Here is a 22,397-nt window from a genome sequence, read left to right on the forward strand (position 1 = left end):
CCACTCTGAGACTCCTTTGGGTAGTGAAGGGCAGGGTATAAATCCAATCTCCTCCTCCTCTTCTTCTTCTGTTTTTAGTTTATAATTTTAGTTTCTGCTGTGATTGTTGTGCTTTTTCTTGATGTTTTGTTTAAAAAAATTGTACTGCCAAATCCCACTATTCCTCTACCTTTCAATTTTTAAAAAATATTGCAATAGTTTTAAGCATGTTTGTCTTCTAAGTGAAAAATTAATATCTTTAATTGTGTTTGTTTGTATCCTTTACAAGGTTTATATCTCCACTACCTGGCATTATATTTTATGATATAAAATATAATGGCCTGGCCCAACAAAGACATGGAGAATTACTTTTTACTAAGAACAAGAATCATTTATTTTCTAAAAATTCAGCTTATTAAACCAGTTAATTTGGTAAAAGGAACAACAAAAATGTAGATGAAAGAACATACAAGAACTACAAACTGAAACGAATAAATTAAAAGCAGTACCACAAAAAGTTCACCTGCATATACCCCTAAGGTGGCCATAATATCTGCAGGCCAGCCAGGGACACCTTGAGGGTGGAAGGAATTTGTGTGCGCGCGCGCCGCCGGAAACAGGAAGTGACGTCACTTCTGGTGACGTCATGCCACCGCCAGAAACAGGAAGTGACATCACTACCTGTGACATCATTTCCCCCGCGCCACCTGCCGGAAGCAGGAAGTGACATAACTTCCTGTGGCGTCATCCCCCCCCCGCGCCACCTGCTGGAAGCAGGAAGTGGCATCACTTCCTGTGACATCATTTCCCCCAAATGCCACTGCCGGAAACAGGAAGTGACTTCACAGCACTTCCTGTGACATCCCCAAAAATCCCCCAAATATCACCGCCGGAAACACCAAGATTATTTATAGAGAGGGAAAGGGGGAAATAAAGTTAAATAAAACTCTTTTTTTACTTTTTCAAAGTGAGAACACTAGAGAGAACGGGTTCCACGCTGAGAAGCCAGTCAGATTCCAGTGAGATTCCAGTGAGACTGTGCTGCATAATGCAGCCTATTTATTTTGTCCTGTTTGCTCTGTTGGCTCTATCTGTGCCACCTTCATCACTTTCGGGGTGTGGATCCCCCAGTGGGGTGGTCTCCCTGTGGCATCGGTCCCATCGTTGTGGGATCCAGGGGGCCGGCACAGCGGCCCGCCGAAGCAGCCTGTCACTAATAACACAGGTCGAGATGCAGGACAGGAACCCGGAAGTGACCGACAGGCTGCTTCAGCGGGCCGCTGCGCCGGCCCCCTGGGTCCCACAACGATGGGACCGATGCCACAGGGACGGGCTCGAAACACTCTATAACCCCTCAAAAGAACAGCAGTCTAGCTCGCTTCCCCTGAGCCCTGTCGCCATAAGCCTCAAGGGGGCTCATTTTGCGGCATCTCCCGGCGGGAGGGTGGCACCCGCACGGGACACATATCAAATGAAAGAGGGGGCGCAGGGCTATCAGAAACAGCCGGCGGAGGGAGTCGGGAGACCACCCCACTGGCGGATCCACACCCCGAAAGTGATGAAGGTGGCGCAGATAGAGCCAACAGAACAAACAGGACAAAATAAATAGGCTGCATTATGCAGCACAGTTGAGAAAGTGCCTTATCCCATATACTGATGAAGTAAATACAGGATTTGAGAACAAAATTGCACCAGAAGACACAAACACAAAGCTCCCTTACACTGAATCAGTGCTTGGGTCCACCAAAGTCAGTATTGTCTACTCCAGGGGTGGCCAGAGTTGCTTAACAAAAGAGCAACACAGAATAAAGGTCAGATGTTTGAGAGCCGCAAGACAAGAACATCGGATATTTGAGAGCCACGGAAGGAAGGAAGGAAGGAGGGAGGGAGAGAAGGAAGGAAGGAGGGAGGGAGGGAAGGAAGGAAGGAGGGAAGGAGGGAGGGAGGGAGGAAGGAAGAAAGGGAGGAAGGAAGGAGGGAGGGGGGGAAGGAAGGGAGGGAAGGAAGGAGGGAAGGAGGGAGGGAGGAAGAAAGGGAGGGAGGAAGGAGGGAGGGAAGGAAGGGAGGAGGGAGGGAGGGAAGGAAGGGAAGGAAGGGAAGGAGGGAGGGAGGGAGGGAAGGAGGGAGGAAGGAAGAAAGGAAGGAAGGAGGAAGGAAGGAAGGAGCGAGGGAGGGAAGCAGGAGGGAGGGAGGGAAGGAGGGAGGAAGGAAGAAAGGGAGGAAGGAAGCAGGGAGGGAGGGAAGGAAGGAAGGGAGGAGGGAGGGAAGGAGGGAGGGAAGGAAGGAAGGAGGGAAAGAGGGAGGAAGGAAGAAAGGAAGGAAGGAGGAAGGAAGGAGGGAGGGAAGGAAGGAAGGAGGGAGGAAGGAAGTAAGGAAGTAAGGAGGGAGGAAGGGAGGAGGGAGGGAAGGAAGGGAGGAGGGAGGGAAGGAAGGAAGGAAGGAAGGAAGGCAGGCCGCCCCGTCCCGCCAGCTGCCCCCCCCCGCTTTTGGCCCCCTCCCTCCCTCCCTGCCTGCCGGCTTACCTTCTCCCAGGGCGCGGCCTCCCCTCCGGACGGGCGGGCGGGCTGGCCAGGAGGCGCAGCGGCGGCTGGTGCTGCTGGTGGCGCTGCTGGCGGGGCTGGCAGCGGCTGAGGAGGAGGTGGCCGAGCCCACCGACCCGGAGCCTCCTGCCACGCCGCCGCAGGCGCCGCCGGCCCACCTCCCGCTCCGGCCACGGCCTCCGCCGCTGCCTCTGCCGCCGCCAGCGAGAGGAGCCGGCGGGCCGCGCGCGCGGTCGGGGAAGGCGGTGAGTGAGGTACTGAGCGTCCCTGCGCGTGCGCACGGCGGTGTGGCTGGCCCTACGCCACCCACTCTCCTGGCCCCGCGCATGCGCAGAGCCCGCCACACCACCGTGCACACACGCAGGGACGCTCAGTCCCTCACTCGCCGCCTTCCCCGCTGGCGCGCGCGGCCCGCCGGCTCCCCGCTGGCTAAACCGAGACCTCTAATGGTCCCAGTATAGCCAGCCCGGGAGGCGGGAATTGGGGGCCAGAATTGGGACTTTCCCGGGCAACCGGGACGATCTGGCCACACTATTAATCACCGTTAAAATTAATTACCCTAATTAATTCTATGTTAAGGCATCTTTGTATCTGATGGACTTCTGTACTTAGCTTAGCAATATGCATGTTATGTGCCTTAATACTACTGTGTTTTACTACTGTGAAGTTTTATGTTGTGAGCCACCCTGAGCCTGCCTTGGCGGGGAGTGCGGGATATAAATAAAATAAATATCCATTTAAATAATGTTCAGCAGCTCATTATATACTTTGATAGGACTGAAATTAGCAACACTTTCAGTGTATATTTTTATAATGAAGTACATGGCATAGTTAAATCACAAACAATTACAGGGAATTTAGTTGTTTTTAAGTAACAGTAATCTGAATGACACCATCAGAATTTCCAGGGTTAAAATATTCCATCTCTTGCCCTATATTATGTAATAATATGACACAAGCGTTATGAAAATTGTTAAATATAAATATATCATTTAGTGGGCTCAATTCAGTGAATGTGGTGTCTGTGTAGCCAAAAGTGTAACTTCAAAAGGTCTCATTTGAAACAGTGGGGGGAGGGAGCATGTTAGCTGGAGACAAAGCATACCATTTCCCATTGTAATGTAGTTCCTAAGGTGTGGATGAGCAGATAGGATTGGTAATATACAAAATCATGTCTTAATAGATTTTGATTCTTTACCAGGCTTTATTATACTCCTCCTTATTTACACAAAATAAAGCTAGCTGATTCTCATAATTACTGATATTCTTTCTGAAGTTATAACATTTATTTTGTTTCTGCAATAGTTCTAAATATGCATTTTGTGAAACTCAATAGCTAGTCAATTTGATTATCTACTTTAGACACAAGATTTTAACTGTATGGAAGGAGGATTGACACTAATCTTTTAAAAGTTGCTGCCTATAATTAGTGGTTGAATTTCATCACTCTTTTGATAAGTTCAACTTTCATCAATGAAGATAAATGTATCTTCAACTGCACCAAGGTAACTAATCCTTTCTTCTTTCATCCCAATGCTAACACCTCTATGCATCTCCTAATGTCTGGCTCGCAGGATGATGAGGAGGGTATTTGGGCATAGCCGGTTCCTATAAACCAAAGTTCCAGTTTTGTTTTGAGGGGTGAGATACAATTTTTTATTCTTTACTTAAATGCACTTTGATATTTGAATTTTAAATCGCATCGATAGGCATAGGTCAATAAATATGTAAAATAAATGTTTTCATCTGAAGTTACAGAGTAGACATCATTTTGGATAATAATGTTTGAACATGCTTATGGATGATGATGTGCATAGATAATGTTTCTTTATTAATACTAATACTTTACTAATACTAAAATGGAAGAACTCAGTCTTTTCTCTCATAATACATTACATTCATTATATGCAGTGGCCCAGCCCATTTGACTTTGATCAGATTACACCAGGACTGATGGTGAATGAATTACACGTGTCTGTGCTTATCTCAATGTGATTTGTTCTAAGTTCTGATTTCAAATTGTTTTAATGCTGTATTTGTATGTTGGTTTTAAAGGCTTTTATTGTGAGATTTTACTTTTTGTGTTTAATTTATTAGCCTCATTGGGGGCCTTATGAGGGCAAAAAGGTGGGGTTAAAATATTGTCAAATAAAAATAAAATTTATAAATTTATGGTGTTTTATTGTTAAGCAACAACTGTGAATAAGAGTGATGCCAAAAGCAGTGCTATCATGATCTGAAATGTAATCAGGTGTTTTTAATGTTATGAAATATCCGAAACCTGAAATCTTGTTATATATTGAATACAATTGCCATTGTGTGTCACTTACTCTATAATATTTTGCATGTCTTAACTTAACTTGAATGGGCATTTCTCTGGAGAAGTGCCATAAAAATTCTCTAAATAAATAACTACATAAAATAAATAGTACATGGATCACAGCTCCAGGCATTGGAGAGGAGCCTTATTTACTCAAAGACTTGTGTATATGAGAGCCAGTTTGGTGTAGTGGTTAAGTGCACGGACTCTTATCCGGGAGAACCAGGTTTGATTCCCCACTCACAGCTGCTGGAATGGCCTTGGGTCAGCCATAGATCTCTCAGAGGTTGTCCTTGAAAGGGCAGCTGCTGTGAGATCTCTCTCAGCCCCACCTACCTCACAGGATGTCTGTTGTGGGGGAAGAAGATAAAGGAGATTGTTAGCTGCTCTGAGATTGTAGTGGAGGGTGGGGTATAAATTTACAGTTTTCTTCTTCTGTACTGTTGCAGAATTTTGAAAGGATTCTCTGTGTGTGTAAAGACAAAACAAAATAGGCGTTGATTGCACCTTTAAGACCAACTTAGTTTTATTCAGAACGTAAGCTTTCGTGTGCTAAGCACACTTCACGAAAGCTTACGTTCTGAATAAAACTAAGTTGGTATTAAAGGTGCAATCCTATTTTGTTCTATTACTTCAGACCAACACGGCTGCCTACTTGGATCTGTATAAAGATAGTGTTACATGGAACTATAATGCAACCTACAAAATTTATTCGGGTAAATGTTTGTAAACTGCTGCCATAAGGAAGTGCAAAATCCACTAGAATTTTAATTTTTTCCAATTCTGAAAATGAACTTCCATTCTGAAAATGAACTTCCTTGGAGGGATGGTGGCTCAGTGATAGAGCATCTGCTTGGTAAGCAGAAGGTCCCAGGTTCAATCCCCAGCATCTCCAACTAAAAAGGGTCCAGGCAAGTAGGTGTGAAAAACCTCAGCTTGAGACCCTGGAGAGCCACTGCCAGTCTGAGTAGGCAATACTGACTTTGATGGACTGAGGGTCTGATTCAGTATAAGGCAGCTTCATATGTTTATGTGTGTGTGTGTGTTCTTTGGAATCTGACCACTGATTCTCATTTCCTTCACTTTACCAAATGTTTTCCATATACATATTTTATTCAACACCATGCTGTACTGTAGGTTTTTATACTCACATTTTGTTTTACTCACAGTTGTGTGACATAATGGGTACAATATCACAAGGATGAACATGACTTAGCTTGAAAGGGTCAAATATATCAAGAAAGCCTGCTGTTTTGGTGTGAAAGGAATAGCAAGATATGTATGGTGATTATGAAAAAATGAAATGTTATGAGGAAAGTATACAATGCTTATTCATTTAAGCATGAGTCATTTTCATATAAAACATGATTGTTTCTGGAATAGCCACCAGGATTTCTAGATAAGGATTTGGAAAACATGGAAAGAACATAATATTTGAGCCAAATTGTTGGGTTTTGCTGATTTCACAAAAAGTTGGATATTTGCATCCACTCACTCACAGGTTTGCATATTGCAGACAGTTTGCTTTTGTGTCAGGAAAAGATATAAAACACTAAATTTCTGTTTGATATGTGTACATTATAATCCCTCTCTAACCTAATCTTTCCTTCTGATTTTAATTCCTCTGCCTTTTACTTTCTTCCATGTAAGCTGAGACATAGGCAAAGGAGTCATACCCTCATCTTCCCCTTTGTGGATATAAACAGAGGCTTTGGCAAAATGCTTCTGTAGCCAGAGCAAGGAGAAGAGTTCAGAGTTTACTAGTGACAGGTGACTGCACTCTATGGGCTCACGTTGGAATTGTGCTTTTCCTGCCTTGCTTCCTCTTTCTGCCTTTCCTTCTTCCCCCTCCTCCTTCCTATTCCTTCATCCCCTTGTTGTTATAGCAGCTGCTAGTGATGGCAGCAGGTGGGAAGATACTATGTCTTTCTGTTCTTGCATCCTGACCTCCTCACTTCCTTTCATCTTGGACACTTGGAAAATGCAGTCCACTTACTTACTGAAGCAATTCAGAGAGAGAGAGACTGTGCTTGTCCAGTGCTAGATACCAAACATAGCAGCAGCCTCTGCTTTCATGGGGTGAGAAAGGGAAAGGAGTTTGTCTCTGGCTCAGTTATACAGTCCGAACAAGAGAAGAACCTGGCATTTGAAAGCATTCCTTGTATTGAAAGTTGAATGCTGCCGACTGCCTGCTTGAAGCTCATATTCTGAGCCTGGTGCGATAGGAGTGAGTCAGTGAGGAGTTCCAGTGTTTGCAGACCCTTCAGCTGTTGTGCCGTTCAGAATTGGCATGTGTTAAATTAATTGCCATTCAAGGCCTCTTCGTAATAAATGAATAATTTGGATTTTTTTCACATTGATGAGGTTGCTTTGAGAGAAGAGGGTGTTAAGGCCACAGATGGGCATATTTTTTATGACAGGACACTTAGGAACAATGCATTAGACAACCCAGTGGTGTGAATTTTGCAGTTTCACTATCAATCAGTACCAGATTGAAATCAACACTTGATTATATATTCTATTGATTATATATTCTAGTTATATATTCTATTGAAATTGAAATTGTATATTACATAAACTATATGATATGCTATAGTAACTGAGATTTACAGACTGGGATAATCCAGTGTACAGTTAAGAATACTTAAGTGTCACTGAGATCAGGAAATGAGCATGCTTAACTGCTTCTATTATTCATTCATTCATTCATTCATTCATTCATTCATTCATTCATTCATTCACTCATTCATTCATTCATTCATTCATTCAGTTTGTATCCTATCTTCCCCACCGAAGCAGGCTCAGGGCAGCTTACATATTCATAAAAATCACATAAAACCAGTTAATTAATATTAAAATATTAAAAGCATAAAACAGTTTCAGGTGCTATGATAATTTTAAAATGATGGCTTATTTAATTTAATGATGGTGGATAGCTGCCTATCCATTTCTATGTCTAATTTTGCCATCAGCTGTTACTACCAGATGTTCCTTAAAGAAAACAGATCTTAGGGTTTGAGGTACTTTGAGGTGGTCCAGATAATTCAATTTCTGTTGCAGTCTTCAATCTTAGTTAGTAAATGCTTGGGGGGAGAGCACCGTCTTGCAGGCCCTGCAGAACTGTGAAAGATCCCACAGTGCCCTAACCTCCTCAGGGAGCTCATTCCACCAGCATGGAGCTGCAATAGAGAAGGTCCTGGCTCTGGTTGTCATGAACCTGGCCTCCTTGAGGCTGGGGATGGAAAGCAGGTTTTGCGACCTTGACTGAAGTGCTCTCTGGGGAACATATGGGGGAAAGGCTGTCCCAATGTATAATATAGTGGGTTTAGGGTGGCCATAATGTCTGAAGGCCAGCCAGGGACACCTTGGGGAGGGGGAAGGTAGGGGTGCGCGCGCGAAGCGCGCCCGCCGCCGGAAACAGGAAGTGACGTCACTTCCGGTGACGTCATGCCACCGCCGGGAAAAGGAAGTGGCATCACTTCCTGTGACATCATTCCCCCCCCGCGCCACCTGCCGGAAACAGGAAGTGACATCACTTCCTGTGACATCATTCCCCCCCTGCGCCACCTGCCGGAAGCAGGAAGTGACATCACTTCCTGTGACATCACTTCCCCCAAATGACATCATTTCCCCCAAATGCCACTGCCGGAAACAGGAAGTGACTTCACAGCACTTCCTGTGACGTCCCCAAAAATCCCCCAAATATCACCGCCGGAAACAATTTTGCTCTCAAATCCTGTATATACTTCATCAGTATATGGGATAAGGCACTTTCTCAACTGTGCTGCATAATGCAGCCTATTTATTTTGTCCTGTTTGCTCTGTTGGCTCTATCTGCGCCACCTTCATCACTTTCGGGGTGTGGATCCCCCAGTGGGGTGGGCTCCCGACTCCCTCCGCCGGCTGTTTCTGATAGCCCTGCGCCCCTCTTTCATTTGATATGTGTCCCGTGCGGGTGCCACCCTCCCGCCGGGAGATGCCGCAAAATGAGCCCCCTTGAGGCTTATGGCGGCAGGGCCCGGGGGAAGCGAGCTAGACTGCTGTTCTTTTGAGGGGTCATAGAGTGTTTTGAGCCCGTCCCTGTGGCATCGGTCCCATCGTTGTGGGACCCAGGGGGCCGGCGCAGCAGCACGCCGAAGCAGCCTGTCACTAATAACACAGGTCGAGATGCAGGACAGGAACCCGGAAGTGACCGACAGGCTGCTTCAGCGTGCCGCTGCGCCGGCCCCCTGGGCCCCACAACGATGGGACCGATGCCACAGGGACGGGCTCGAAACACTCTATGACCCCTCAAAAGAACAGCAGTCTAGCTCGCTTCCCCCAAGCCCTGCCGCCATAAGCCTCAAGGGGGCTCATTTTGCGGCATCTCCCGGCGGGAGGGTGGCATCCGCACGGGACACATATCAAATGAAAGAGGGGGCGCAGGGCTATCAGAAACAGCCGGCGGAGGGAGTCGGGAGACCACCCCACTGGGGGATCCACACCCCGAAAGTGATGAAGGTGGCGCAGATAGAGCCAACAGAGCAAACAGGACAAAATAAATAGGCTGCATTATGCAGCACAGTTGAGAAAGTGCCTTATCCCATATACTGATGAAGTAAATACAGGATTTGAGAACAAAATTGCACTGCAGGCAAACACTGCCCATAACTCCTATCTGGCCTTTGCTGAAAGGATTTGGGTGGTATGTCTGAAAGCACCAGAAGACACAAACACAAAGCTCCCTTACACTGAATCAGTGCTTGGGTCCACCAAAGTCAGTATTGTCTACTCCAGGGGTGGCCAGAGTTGCTTAACAAAAGAGCAACACAGAATAAAGGTCAGATGTTTGAGAGCCGCAAGACATGAACATCGGATATTTGAGAGCCACGGAAGGAAGGAAGGAAGGAAGGAAGGAAGGAAGGAAGGAAGGAAGGAAGGAAGGAAGGAAGGAAGGAAGGAAGGAAGGAAGGAAGGAAGGAAGGAAGGAAGGATGGATCCTGGGGATAGCTTCTCCAGGAGAAGCACTCCCAGCCAAGTCAGTGTGCAGCAAGGAGTGATCTCCTTCCTTGCCACAAGCAGATCCTGGGGCCAGTTTTTCTTTAAGCACAATTTAAACCATGCTGCAAGGAGAAGCCCCAGAGTCAGGGCGGGTTTTTTTAAAACTACAGATATTTTTCTTCTTGGGTCTATTGGACCCAGAAAAAATTGGGATTTCTGAAGAATCCAGGATCCAAATACCATACCGATACTGGGATCTGGGATTTTTCAGAAATACTGGATTTTTTTTAATCCTATAGACCTGAACCAAGAAATATGGGGGGAGGGGGTTTGCATACCCTTAATCAAGAGATCCATAGCTGGGAAGCATTTTAACATTTGCAAAGACACTGATATATTTGCACAATCTAGCCAGAGCTAAACACTTCAGTCCTATTAACTTCAATTAAATAGTTAAGCATGGTCTTAAATGGCATGCATCAATGCTTAATTTTAAAGTGCTTAACTTTATTATTGTTACTGACCATACAGAACTTAATGGAGCTTTCTAGACAGTAATTCCAAAGCCACAATCACAAGTAGTAAAACTACATGTCCATTAGTTGCATTCTGTAAGATAACCAACAGATTTCAGTATTATATATACTTTCAGTACATGTCTTCCCTTGCTCCTATAGTGAGCTATCAAGTATCTGAACATGTTCCTTGTTATTTGCCTCCTTTTTTCAACTGAATTTTTCCATCTACTCATGCTCCAAGCACAATAAATTTAGTTCCGCTTTACACACCTTCAGAAATTGCTACTGTAGTACGTTAATGGTATACTGGTACAAATTCTCCAAAACAGTAATTTCTGACTCTGTGGTGACATCACATCACAATGTTTTTCATGGCAGACTTTTTACGGGGTGGTTTGCCACTGCCTTCCCCAGTCATCTACACTTTCCCCCCAGAAAGTACTCATTTTACCGACCTCGGAAGGATGGAAGGCTGAGCCAACCTTGAGCTGGCTACTTGAACCCAGCTTCCGCCAGGATCAAACTCAGGTCGTGAACAGAGGGCTTGGACTGTAGTACTGCAGCTTTACTAATCTGTGCTGCAGGAATACCATATTGGCTGCTGACTTAAAATTTGTGTACAATTCTTAGATGGAATGGCCAATGGAATTACCAAGCAGCAATATTAAAACTCTGGTCAATGTTAATTAGATAATTGGAGTGGATGGGACTTTGCAAATTTCTACCAGGTTTGCAGCTGTAGGAATATGCTCTTAAAGTAAAACCTCTGGGGCAAAATTTAAAAGAAGCAGGCAATCTTTTACTTTAAAAATTCATGTTGGAAAAACAACACTTTTTTCTGTTTTGGAAACAGATGTCTGAATCAATTTTATTGACACTAAATTAAAACAAAGCAAATTATAACTCTTATCATGCCACTATGCAAATATGAAAGAAAGGACTTAAGTAATGATCAAATAAAACTGGGATTTTTATTGCATGCCCAATCCATTACCTTTAGTTATGCAAAATTACACCCAATGTTTTATAATGAGATGGAAATTCCATGTAAATTATTGTCTAACATATATGTATTTTATGCATCAGAGAAATGCATCTACCATAAGTGCTGGAAAGTTCAGTTAACAAGGAATGCTAAACCAAACACTGCAAATAGGCACATTTAACATATTAGAATATGACTACATTTGTCCCTGCAAAATGCATACCTAAGTGCCATGTTTATAAAAAATGTAGGGTGTGAATTGAGTCACAATACCTCCACCTTCAATGTATGTGCTCCCTGTATGGGTACTTCCTACTACTGACCCCCTCCCCAGCAATCAAAGACCTCCTAAATCAGCAATCAAAGACCTCCTAAATCTGTGATAGAGCTAGGGTTACCAACTCTGGGTTGGAAATTCCTGGAAATTTGGATGTTGAAGCTTGAAGAGGACTATCCTGAGTGCTATTACACAGCAAGCACACAGAGGTAGTTTCTAGGCATCAGAGCTGATCTGAGTACAGTTCCAAAGTTCATATCAGTGCCAGTTTAAACCCTGTGGAGGCCGGGCCAGCTAGGGTTGCCAAGTCCAATTGAAGAAAAATCTGGGGACTTTGGGGGCGGAGCCAGGAGACTTTGGGGGTGGAACCAGGAGACATTGGGGGTGGAGCCAAGAACAAGGATGTGACAAGCATAATTGAACTCCAAGGGAGTTCTGGCCATCACATTTAAAGGGACAGCTCACCTTTTAAAATGCCTTTCTTCCATAGGAAATAATTAAGGATAGGGGCACCATTTTTGGGGCTCATAGAATTGGACCCTCTGGTCCAATCGTTTTGAAACTTGGGGGGTATTTTGGGGAGAGGCACTAGATGCTATACTAAAAATTTGGTGCCTCTACCTCAAAAAATAGCCCCCCCAGAGCCCCCAATACCCACGGATCAATCCCCCATTATTCCCTATGGGAATTGTTCTCCATAGGGAATAATAGAGTGCCTAGTAGACATTTCCCTCCCCCCCCACACACACACGCTTTCTAAAGGGGGGGAAGGGCCTCCATACCAAGGAATCACCCCTCCCTGCCCCGGGCCCCCTCCCTCCCTCTCACACACACACACACAAACACCTACCGCACTTGGTCTTCTTCCCTCTGCCTGCTGTGAAAACGAAAGCAAAGAAAGGGAGGGGCCGTTCTCCGAAGCCCTTCCTGTTTCCTCCTTCCTGCCCAGGCCAACCTTAAAGGGGCAGGCATTTTACAAACTGCTACACCTACAGGTATGTTCTCCCCCCCTCCAGCCCCCACCCCCACCCCGCTTCCTGATTTCTGGAGACCCACCGGGGGATGAAGGGGGGGGGGTTGGGAAGCCTAGGGCCAGCAGGGAAGGCGAGCAGGGCCTCTCCCTCGGCTACCAGCGCAGCACAGCTCCCCTCCCACCTTCCGCATCACCCCCGGACTTACCAAGTCCTTGGCTCGGAAGGCCAGCGCGCCTCCGCCGCAGCCATGCCGCCTCCTCCTCCTCCGGCCACCTCCTTCTCCTCCGAGGCCGGCCCAGCATGTCCCTTGCCGCCCGCACAGCAGAGGGGCCGGGCGGAGAAGTGAAGCAGGCCCACGCATGCCGCCTTTGCCCCTGCAGGGAGTGGAGGGGCGGGGCGCAAGTCCGGCCTGCTCCTGCTCCTCCAGCATTGCTGCTCAGGGTCCTAGAAGGACCCAGATTCGGCGCTTGCCACGCTTCTCCGCAGCTGCTCCTCCGAGATGGGCTCAGGCTGAGCCCATCTCAGAGGAGCAGCTACGGAGAAGAGGCAGCAGCAGCGCAGCCTCCCCCCGCTTCCTGGCCCCGCCCATGCCCGGCTCCTCTCGCTGGCTAAACCGGGACTTGTAATGGTCCCGGTATAGGCAGGTCGGGAGGCGGGAATTAGGACCCAGAAGTGGGACATTCCCGGGTGACCGGGACGGTCTGGCCACCCTAAGTGGGTTCAATGCATGGAGGAGATGATGGTGCAGTGATCATAGCTCTTTATTCAGGGCAGTAGGGATTTGAATTCGAACAAACAGCAAGCCTTTATTGGCATAAAACAGATTTAGCAGTAAAATAGCAATATAAATAATATAAAATCCTAGATTATAGAGTACATAGGGAGCTAATATACATAAAATAAGTAAAATATATATGAGTCAAGTTTAGCCAAATTAAATAATTAAAACAAATAAAATGTGGTCATTCCAGAACCATTCTCTGTCGTATTTCCATGGCCTGTTGGAGAAATCTAGCCACCATTAAAGTTCCTCACATAAACCAAGTCCCCTGTATCAAGCCTGTGAGGGACCCTGAATGCCTCTGGGAACTCTTGGAGGTCCAGGGCTCAGTCCAGGTGCAATTGGTCCAAAAGAGTGGACAACTGCCTGCCTATTGGGAGTTCCGCTGGGCTACAGCCCGGGGCCATGCAGGAAATGGCATGCTGGGTGAAGAGAAACTCAGCAAGACAGGCTTCCTTGGTTGTCCACACCATCCATTCTGCCTGGTCGATCATGGCTGGGTGAAAGGGTGCAGACCTGATGTGCCTTATCAGGTTCTGAGAAAAAGTCCTGGAACTCACCTATTGAAAGCAGTCCCATTGTCAGAAACCAGGGTGTCTGGCAGGTCGTGCATAGCGAAAACCCAGTGGAGGGCTCCAATGACAGCTTGGGAGGAAGTAGATGCCACGGGGCTACTTCCAGCCAGTTTGAGTAGGAATCCACAATGAGGAGGAAGGTCTGTTCCTCGAAGGGCCCCACAAAGTCCAAATGCAGGCAGGACCATGGGTTGCGGGTGGATTCTCAATGTTGACTTGGGGTTTTGTCGGTCAGGTCTCCTGGCAAGGTTGGCACTGGGCAACCCAGGACTCAATTGCATCATCAATCCCTGGCCACCAAACATAGCTGCGGGCGAGCACTTTCATCCATGGGATTCCTGGATGCATCTTGTGCAGTGTGGTTAGGACTCGCTGACACAGAGTCAGGGACACCACCACCATGCTTCCCCACAGAAGGCACCCCTGGTGGATGGACAGTTCATCCTGGTGGGAAGCATAAGCTGTACAATCTGCCCCCCCCCCCCGACTGGTGGGCCATCCTCTCCACACCCAGGAGAGGATCCAATCCTTCATAGACTGGCAGGTGATGTCCTTAGCATGCAAGGGGTGGTCTGGGAGGGATTCAAACAAAAGGATTTGGTGGGCCAGGGCCAGATCTGGGTCCCCTGACAGGAGCAGCAAGTGCTTGAGAGCGTCTGTGACCAATACCTGAGGTCATACTGGTACCAGCCAGGAAGACAGATAAGAGGAGGACATGGGGCGAGAGCATCTGGGGCATCTGGTGGTTGGGGGTGAACAGGCCCAGCAGCGGCTTGTGATTGGTCAGGATCATGAAGGGCCAGCTGTAGAGGTAGTCATAGAATTTTTTAACCCCTGTGACTATGGTCAGCCCTCTCTTGTCTATCTGTGTGCAGTTGCGCTCTGCTGGCTGTAGGGTCCATGAATAATAGGCAACCAGGACCTCATAAGAACATAAGAGAATCCATTTTGGATCAGGCCAATGGCCTATCCAGTCCAACACAATGTGTCACACAATGTCCAAAAAACCCAAGTGCCATCAGGAGGTCCACCAGTGGGGCCAGGACACTAGAAGCCCTCCCACTGTGCCCCCCAAGCACCAAGAATACACAGCATCACTGCCCCAGACAGAGTTCCAACAATAAGCTGTGGCTAAGAGCTAGTGATTGATCTCTGCTTAATATGCTTATTCAATCCCCTCTTGAAGCTGTCTATGCTTGTAGCCACTGCCACCTCCTGTGGGAGTGAATTCCATGTGTTAATCACTCCTTGGGTGAAGAGGTACTTCCTTTTATCCATTCTAACCCAACTGCTCAGCAATTTCATTGATATCTCATATTGTGAAAAAGGGAGAAAAGTACTTCTTTCTCTACTTTCTCTATCCCATGCATACTCATGTAAACCTCATGTCACCCCTCAGTTGACGTTTCTCCAAGCTAAAAAGCCCCAAGCGTTTTAACATCGCGACCATCTGGTAGCTGATGGACCAGGACAGCCCCGACCCTGTAAGATGAGGTATTGCATGCAAGAACAATGGGCAACTGCTCATCAAAGTGTTCCAACAAGCTGTTAGAAGTGAGGAGGTCCTTTACTGTTTGAAAAGTGGTGGCTTGTTGGCATCCCCAGATCCAGGGAGCCCGTTTGTCCAGCAGTTGATGGAGGGGCTCAGCTACTGCAGCCTTGTGGGGCAGGAATGTATGGTAGAAGTTCAGGAGGCCAAGAAATGCCTGAAGCTCCACTTTGTTGGTGAGGGCCAGGGCGTTGCAAATAGCCGAGACTTTGTCTTGCACTGGGTGGATCCTGCTGGCGTCCACTGTATAGCCCAGAAAGTCAGTTTTTGAGACCCTCAGCATGCACTTTTCCTTTACCTTCAGCTCAGCCGAGTCAAAGTACCATGCAGACAGAGGTGGAAGGTGAACTCTTCCTCAGTGGTGGCAATGATCAGCACATCGTTGAAGAATGGCTGGGCCCCGGGGATGCCTTTTAAAAGAGAGTCCATTAAGTTCTGAAAGATCCTCGGGGCCACGCTGACCCTGAATTAGAGGCGCTGGACTTGGAAAGCGCCCCTGTGGGTAACAATAGTTTGGGCCTCGGCCATGGCTTTGTCCACAGGAAGTATGCCTGGGCTGGTAGATGCCTGTCACCCAGATCCCTAGGGGATCGAACCACGAGCAGCCCAACAAGCTATTGCGAGAGTTGATGACGACTAGCACTGGCAGGGTTCCCTTGTACTGTCCATATTTCACCCTGACAAACCCAACCCCCTTAATGGCAACTTCCTGTTTCTGAAAGTCTCTAACAATTATGGGGGAGGGGTACAAGTGGGGTCCCCCAATGGGGCACAGCTGTTGGAGGTCCTGAGCTGATATTACAGTGAAGGTGGCCCCTGAGTCTATTTCCATCTTGCATGGAGTGCCCTCAATGAGCACGGTAATTTTAAATTTATTCGAAGAGGGCATAGAGAGTTGGTAAACCTAGCCAGCAGACGTGGTGAGGGAGTGCGGCTCCTCAATGATGGCAGCCTTGTGGCATCGGCCATTTTGTTGCCGAGTCACTCCCCCTGACATGTGGTGAGTCACTTTGGACCTGCAAACTCATACCAGATGGCTCATCTTTCCGCATTGGTGGCAGACAGCATCCCTAAATTTGCACGAGCACTGCTCATGATCTTCCCCGCAGCTGGCGCAGGACTTTGGAGTTGCTGTGTTGGGGCCGCATGACTGGGGCTGATGCTGGGCTGCGTGGTGCAGCTTGAGAGTGTCGTCTCCCTTGGAGTCCTCAGAAGCAGATGAGGTGTATACCTGAGGTACCGTGGCTGCGGGTCGATCCCTCTGAGACTTGTAGGCTGTTGCCTCCTTGACCATCTTCTGTAGCGTGGTGTCATCCTTTCCCATGAGCTTTTGTCGCAACTTTTCATCCCACAGACCGAAGATGAAATAGTCAAGCAGAGGCTCTTCCAAACTAGGATAGTTGCATGGGAGGGCTAACTGGTGCAGGGTGGCAATGTAGTCCACTGTCAGCTTGTTGGACCACTGGTTCTGCTTAAAGAAGTCAAAACGGCGTGTAAGGTGGGTGAGTTGAGGTGCGAAGTGGTTGGTAAGCGTCATGATGAGCTGATCAAAGGTCGCATATTTGAGCAAGGAGGGCACTATGAGACCCTGGGCCAACTCCAAGGTGGCGATCCTGCAGGAGCTGATCAGCAGCACCTTCTTGACTCCCTTGATTTTGTGGAACTCAACGTAATACTGCAGTTGTTCCAACCTAGTCTCCCAAAGTTCAGGGCGAACTGCGTCAAACTCGGGCAGCATTCCTGGTGTGGCAGCATGTCGACGGTGATGGCAATGCAACACGCGGAGCTGGATGTGGAGGGCAACAATGCGCAGTGTGGTGTCGGTTGCCAGGCTCATTCATCAGGATCTCATCCTCATCGCCACTATAATTTAGTGGGTTCAATGCACCTTTCAAAGTAGGCATTTTCCTGGCAACCCTAAATTGGTGAACTGATCTCTGTCTCTTGGAGATCAGTTATAATCCCAGATCTGCCGTCACCACTTAGAGGTCGGCAAACCTAGTGACATTGGGATACACCATGGCAAGCAACAGTCCTCAGCCCAACCTCAGCGAGCAATCTATGATGAGCCTACCTTTCCGTTCTTCTGTCCATTGGGAGGTGAGCCCTAGTCTTAGTGAATGTCCATTAATGAATGTGAACTTTTTAAATTTTGTAATTATTTTTGTCTGGCTTTCCCAGCTAATAATGGTTCTGATAGCTACTTTTTGTATTATAAGAGTTATTTTGTGAGCTAGTTTCAGGTTAGGGAAACGAATCTGCATATATAAATGCAAAGCTCAGTAATATATATTCTGCTCTTTTTATTTCCTTGTTTTGATATACAGCTAGGTGCAGTAGTCCCACTGGTACTTTCCAGTAATGACTTGAATAGTGGAATTAACTGTTGCTCTCTTTTTCATTCACCTTGAACTCTGAGGTGATTGCATGTTTGAAGAAAAAAGTGCTCCATACAAATCTTTGTGATTACAAAGGGTGTTTCCTATTTACCATGTATTGTTGCTGGCACAAATCAGTACTAAGGAAAGTTCTGAAGAAGTGGCAAATTCAGTTTCAGAGGTCACTCATTGGTTTTGCTGTTGAAGCAGATTAACATGTTAGTTTCTAGACTAAACATTTAAGTGAATATTTTGAAAAATAAATGCAAAATAAAAAAAATGTAAATAGTGTCACCTCTTGGACCTGGGAATATTTGGTTTTGATTTGTAATGGAGAGGAGACTTGAGCCTTAATCCATTTGGGGATGTGATCAGATTAAATAGTAGTTCACACCTCTTTAGTTTATCATTCCTATGTGGCCTAATTTTTAAATCCAGGTAAAACATAGAATCTGGATAGATTTTGAATGGGATTGATAAAACTGTTTTGGATAGAGTTTCTAGCCTGAGGGAGAGACTTACTGAGAAAAGGAGGACTCTCCTATGCTGTGATAAATAAACAGAGGTTTGTCATGATGTATGAATGCTAGTAACTTTAATATTGAAATTCTGTACAGATTTGTATTCAAATTACAGGAGTTAAACACTTTTAAAAAATTGAACACAATTGGAATCATCGAGCTTTGAATAGGTATAGGGCAGGGGTTGCCAACGGTAGCTCTCCAGGTGTTTTTTGCCTACAACTCCCATCAGCCCCAGCCATTGGCCATGCTGGCTGGGGCTGATGGGAGTTGTAGGCAAAAAACATCTGGAGAGCTACCGTTGGCCACCCCTGGTATAGGATATAGAATCCAGTAATCTATTTGAGGAAAAAATGCCAAGTAAAATTGATATTTGCCTTTCCCCCCCCCTTTTGTTTCATAGTAGGCTTTGGCAGGAACTAATCATGAAGGATAAATGTCTACTCTTTCTCATAAGAATGTGTCAAGTTATTGATTAAGGAACTATAGAAGACCAGTTGCGCAACAGGTTTTTCTTTCTTTCCTTCCTTCCTTCCTTCCTTCCTTCCTTCCTTCCTTCCTTCCTTCCTTCCTTCCTTCCTTCCTTCCTTCCTTCCTTCCTTCCTTCCTTCCTTCCTTCCTTCCTTCCTTCTTTCTTTCTTTCTTTCTTTCTTTCTTTCTTTCTTTCTTTCTTTCTTTCTTTCTTTCTTTCTTTCTTTCTTTCTTTTTCTAGCTCTTATGCTGTGTTACAGGCCATTCTTTACATTCATTTGAGTTTTCAGATTTCATAACATGCAGGTCCCTGCAAATTTTACAATTTCATATTAGATTTGTGTAGTTCTGATGTGAAATGGGCTGGTTTTAGGATATGTTTGGAGGCACTTTTCACCTGAGAAGTTCTGTACTGATTTATTTATCTAGTGAACAAGGGATAGGCTTTGTTCATTCACTGGGAGTGCAAAGAGAAATATGTTCAAAAGGATGTATGTAAGGAAAACAGCACACAGATGTGTTATAAGGGTGTACACTACACATGTAAATGATCAGTGCATGCTTAATGTGCATATGCCTGCAGGACACCCCATCAAAATTCACTAGCTGTCCCTTGCAGTTCTAAATTTGCCTCACAAACACCCTGGAGCTTTTGGAGTGTTTGAGGGGCTGTGTTGAAAATTTCTTCAGAGGTCACCACATAGATCCAAAAATATTACATTCCTAAAAGGATACATGCAAAAAGATCTTATATATATTTACTTGAAATAAGATACTATTGAGTCCAATAAGCCTTATTGTCAAGTAAGCAACCATAGAATTGCAGCCTTACAAACTTAATTTAAATCTGCATGTCTTAAACCAGTGTAAACCATCTACTTTCCCTAATTGCAATTTTGTAGCATCATGCTGTAATGGCCAGTAAAAATCTGATGTAATAACATGATTGCTTGTGTTACTTTTTATTATTTAAAAGCAAGATGTTCATTGTCCCCCAAGATCTGGAACTTTTATTTAGGTCGTGTCCTGTAAAAATACAGCTGTGTTAAAACGGATATTTGTAACATGCAAAGAACAAAACCAGAAAAAATTGAAAATGAGAACTGTTCAATTAAATTTTCTGATAAAGTATATGAATACCACTTCTGTGCTTAATTACGCAGTAGGGTGTTGTTTCATTGTCTGGAACCCAGAGGCTTTTTGGAATGTGTAACTTTTCAAGTGTTATTCTTGTTTGACTTGACTCTCAAAAGAAGCCACTGTATTCCCCTCCTCTGCAGCTTCTTTGCTACCATTTTCTTCTCTCTAGCTAATTGCAGATCCGTGAGTGAAATGCAATCACTTTACATAAGGTTACCAGCCTCTAGATCAGGGGTGTCAAACAGGTAGCTCAGGGGCCAAATCAGGCCCCCAGAGGGCTTCTATCAGCCCCCTGAGCAACTGGCTCTTGTCTGTTTTCTTCTCCCGCTCTCTTGCTTCCTTCTTCATCTCAGTTTACTTTACAAGGCTTGCTCAATCGCACAGGAGCTACAGAGAAAAACCTCAATTTTCTCCACTGATTGAGGCTCCTCCCCCTCCTGTTCCCCTGGGAAGGGATGGAAAGAGCCAGAGCTTCCTTTGCCCAGTTCCCTGGATCCCTGGGAGAAATACAAATAAAGCACCTTTATAACCAACAAGTGCTAATGTTTTAAGCTTGTTTTATTTTAAGGTGGGTTTTTTTTGTCATGTGCCTGTGTCCTTTAAAAAGTTTATATCTCTGCTACCTACTCTTAAATAAGTACACATATGGCCTGGCCCAACAAGGTCTTGTTTATATCAGATATGGCCCTTGTAACAAATGAGTTTAACACCTCTGCTCTAGGTGGTGGCTGGAGATCACCTGCTATTACAACTGATCTCCAGGCAACAGTGATCAGTTTACCTGGAGAAAATGACCATTTTCGAAGGTGGCCTATATAGCATTATACGACATTGAAGTTTCTCCCCTCCTCAAACCCAGCTCTTTTCAGGCTCCACCACCCAAGTCTCCAGGTATTTCCCAACCCAGACCTAGCAACCCTAGTGTTATCTAACCAGTAGCATAGCACTGGAAGACACAACTTGACAAAAAAGTAGTAGATTATCTTTCTCATGTTACTTGCACTATGTGAAAGCATTTTCATCCTTGTTCATGCATCTCCTAAAAAACTTGTGAAAGACAGCACTTTCTGCCTGTATTTACATTTTTATCCTGTCCTTCTTCCAAGGACCTCAGGACAGTGTGTACAGCTGTTTTGTCCTCACAATGACCTTGTAAAGTTGTGTGACTGACCCAAGGTCACTCAATTAGCACCATGGCTCTGTGGGAATTTGAATCTAGGTATTCTGGTCCTAGGTGGACATGCAACTCCAGGGGTCCTCAGTCTTTTTGAGCATGGAGACCTCTTTGGAATTTTGCAGGGTGGTAGTGAACACTACTACAAAATGGCTGCCACAGGTAGCAGAGCCAAATACAGTACCAGCCTCCTTGCTTTGCAAAAGAATCAAATAGCAGCCATTCTGAACATGTTAAGCTAACTTATTCAAGACCTACTCACATGTTACAGTGAATGCACATACAACCCACATATAACTCCATGCATCTGTTTGTAAGAAATAGTGTGTATTTGCTTTACAAATGAAATCAGGAACCACTACCAGGATAGATAAATTTAAATCAACTTCAGCTGTATATATACTGAATGTAACATCTCACCATACATACAGAGAAAAATCAAATGTACACTTCACACAGATTGTTAATGCATTAACTGTAAGCTATGAATGGGGCATCAGAGACCAGCAATTGGTCTGTTAAAGTTATCTGTACTGCGGTTGGAAATGTGATCCAGCCACCAGGCCCCTAGCTATGGGGGGGTGGGGGGCCAGGGCACTCCAATCAACCCCCCTTAAGGCTCTGTGACCCCTCTGTTGGACCAAGACCAGACCCATAGCCATGGGGGCTTATATTTAGTTTAAACACTATGCAAATGTTTCCCGGAGGGAAGGGGGGAATGGGCATGGTGGGGATTGTTGCTTACTTAAGAATATATAGTTAATTTAATGTTAGAAGGATAAAATAGGTCAAAGTGCTGTTATACTTAGACCAACTTGTTGACTGGCAGTATTAGTAAGTTATAGAAATAAGATGAACAAATACGTATAGGATATTAAGAAGATAGAATCAGATAGTTTAAGTTAATTAAATATAGAATAAGAATATAGATATAAGTATAGAATTTAGGACATAATATTTAGTTAATAGGTAGATGAGATAGATAGGGGATAGAATAGTATAGAATAGTTCAAGTTAATTAGTTATAGAATAGGAATATAGAGCTAAGCATAGCAGACAGGACGTAGTATAAATTAGTAGGTTAGTATTTAGATTTGGAACTTTGTTTGATATTTAGGAATTAATAAATTTACAGTAGAATAAAAGTACAAGTTAAACAGAGAAATGAAAATTGGTCTCTGTGCTGATGATATTATACTATCCCTAACTAATCCAATAAAATCTATTGAGGAATT

At 45.3% G+C, this 22,397-nt stretch overlaps 1 protein-coding gene across 11 annotated transcripts in view; it reads left to right on the plus strand.

Moving 5' to 3' along the window:
* Positions 1 to 22,397, plus strand: part of ERC2 (ELKS/RAB6-interacting/CAST family member 2) — a 1,199,719-nt gene that overhangs the window by 943,278 nt on the left and 234,044 nt on the right. For 2 of the 11 annotated variants that reach the window (XM_060239770.1, XM_060239776.1), the window contains one exon: positions 4,094 to 4,160. The exons of the other annotated variants lie outside the window; for them this stretch is intronic. In XM_060239770.1, coding sequence (XP_060095753.1) covers positions 4,094 to 4,120 — 27 coding nt within the window. In that variant the 3' untranslated portion in view covers positions 4,121 to 4,160. The remainder of the gene's footprint in view (positions 1 to 4,093; positions 4,161 to 22,397) is intronic. 11 annotated transcript variants of the gene reach the window in all.

This window comes from Heteronotia binoei, chromosome 5 (genome assembly GCF_032191835.1).
Source record: "Heteronotia binoei isolate CCM8104 ecotype False Entrance Well chromosome 5, APGP_CSIRO_Hbin_v1, whole genome shotgun sequence".
In the NCBI taxonomy this organism is placed as follows: Eukaryota; Metazoa; Chordata; class Lepidosauria; order Squamata; family Gekkonidae; genus Heteronotia; species Heteronotia binoei.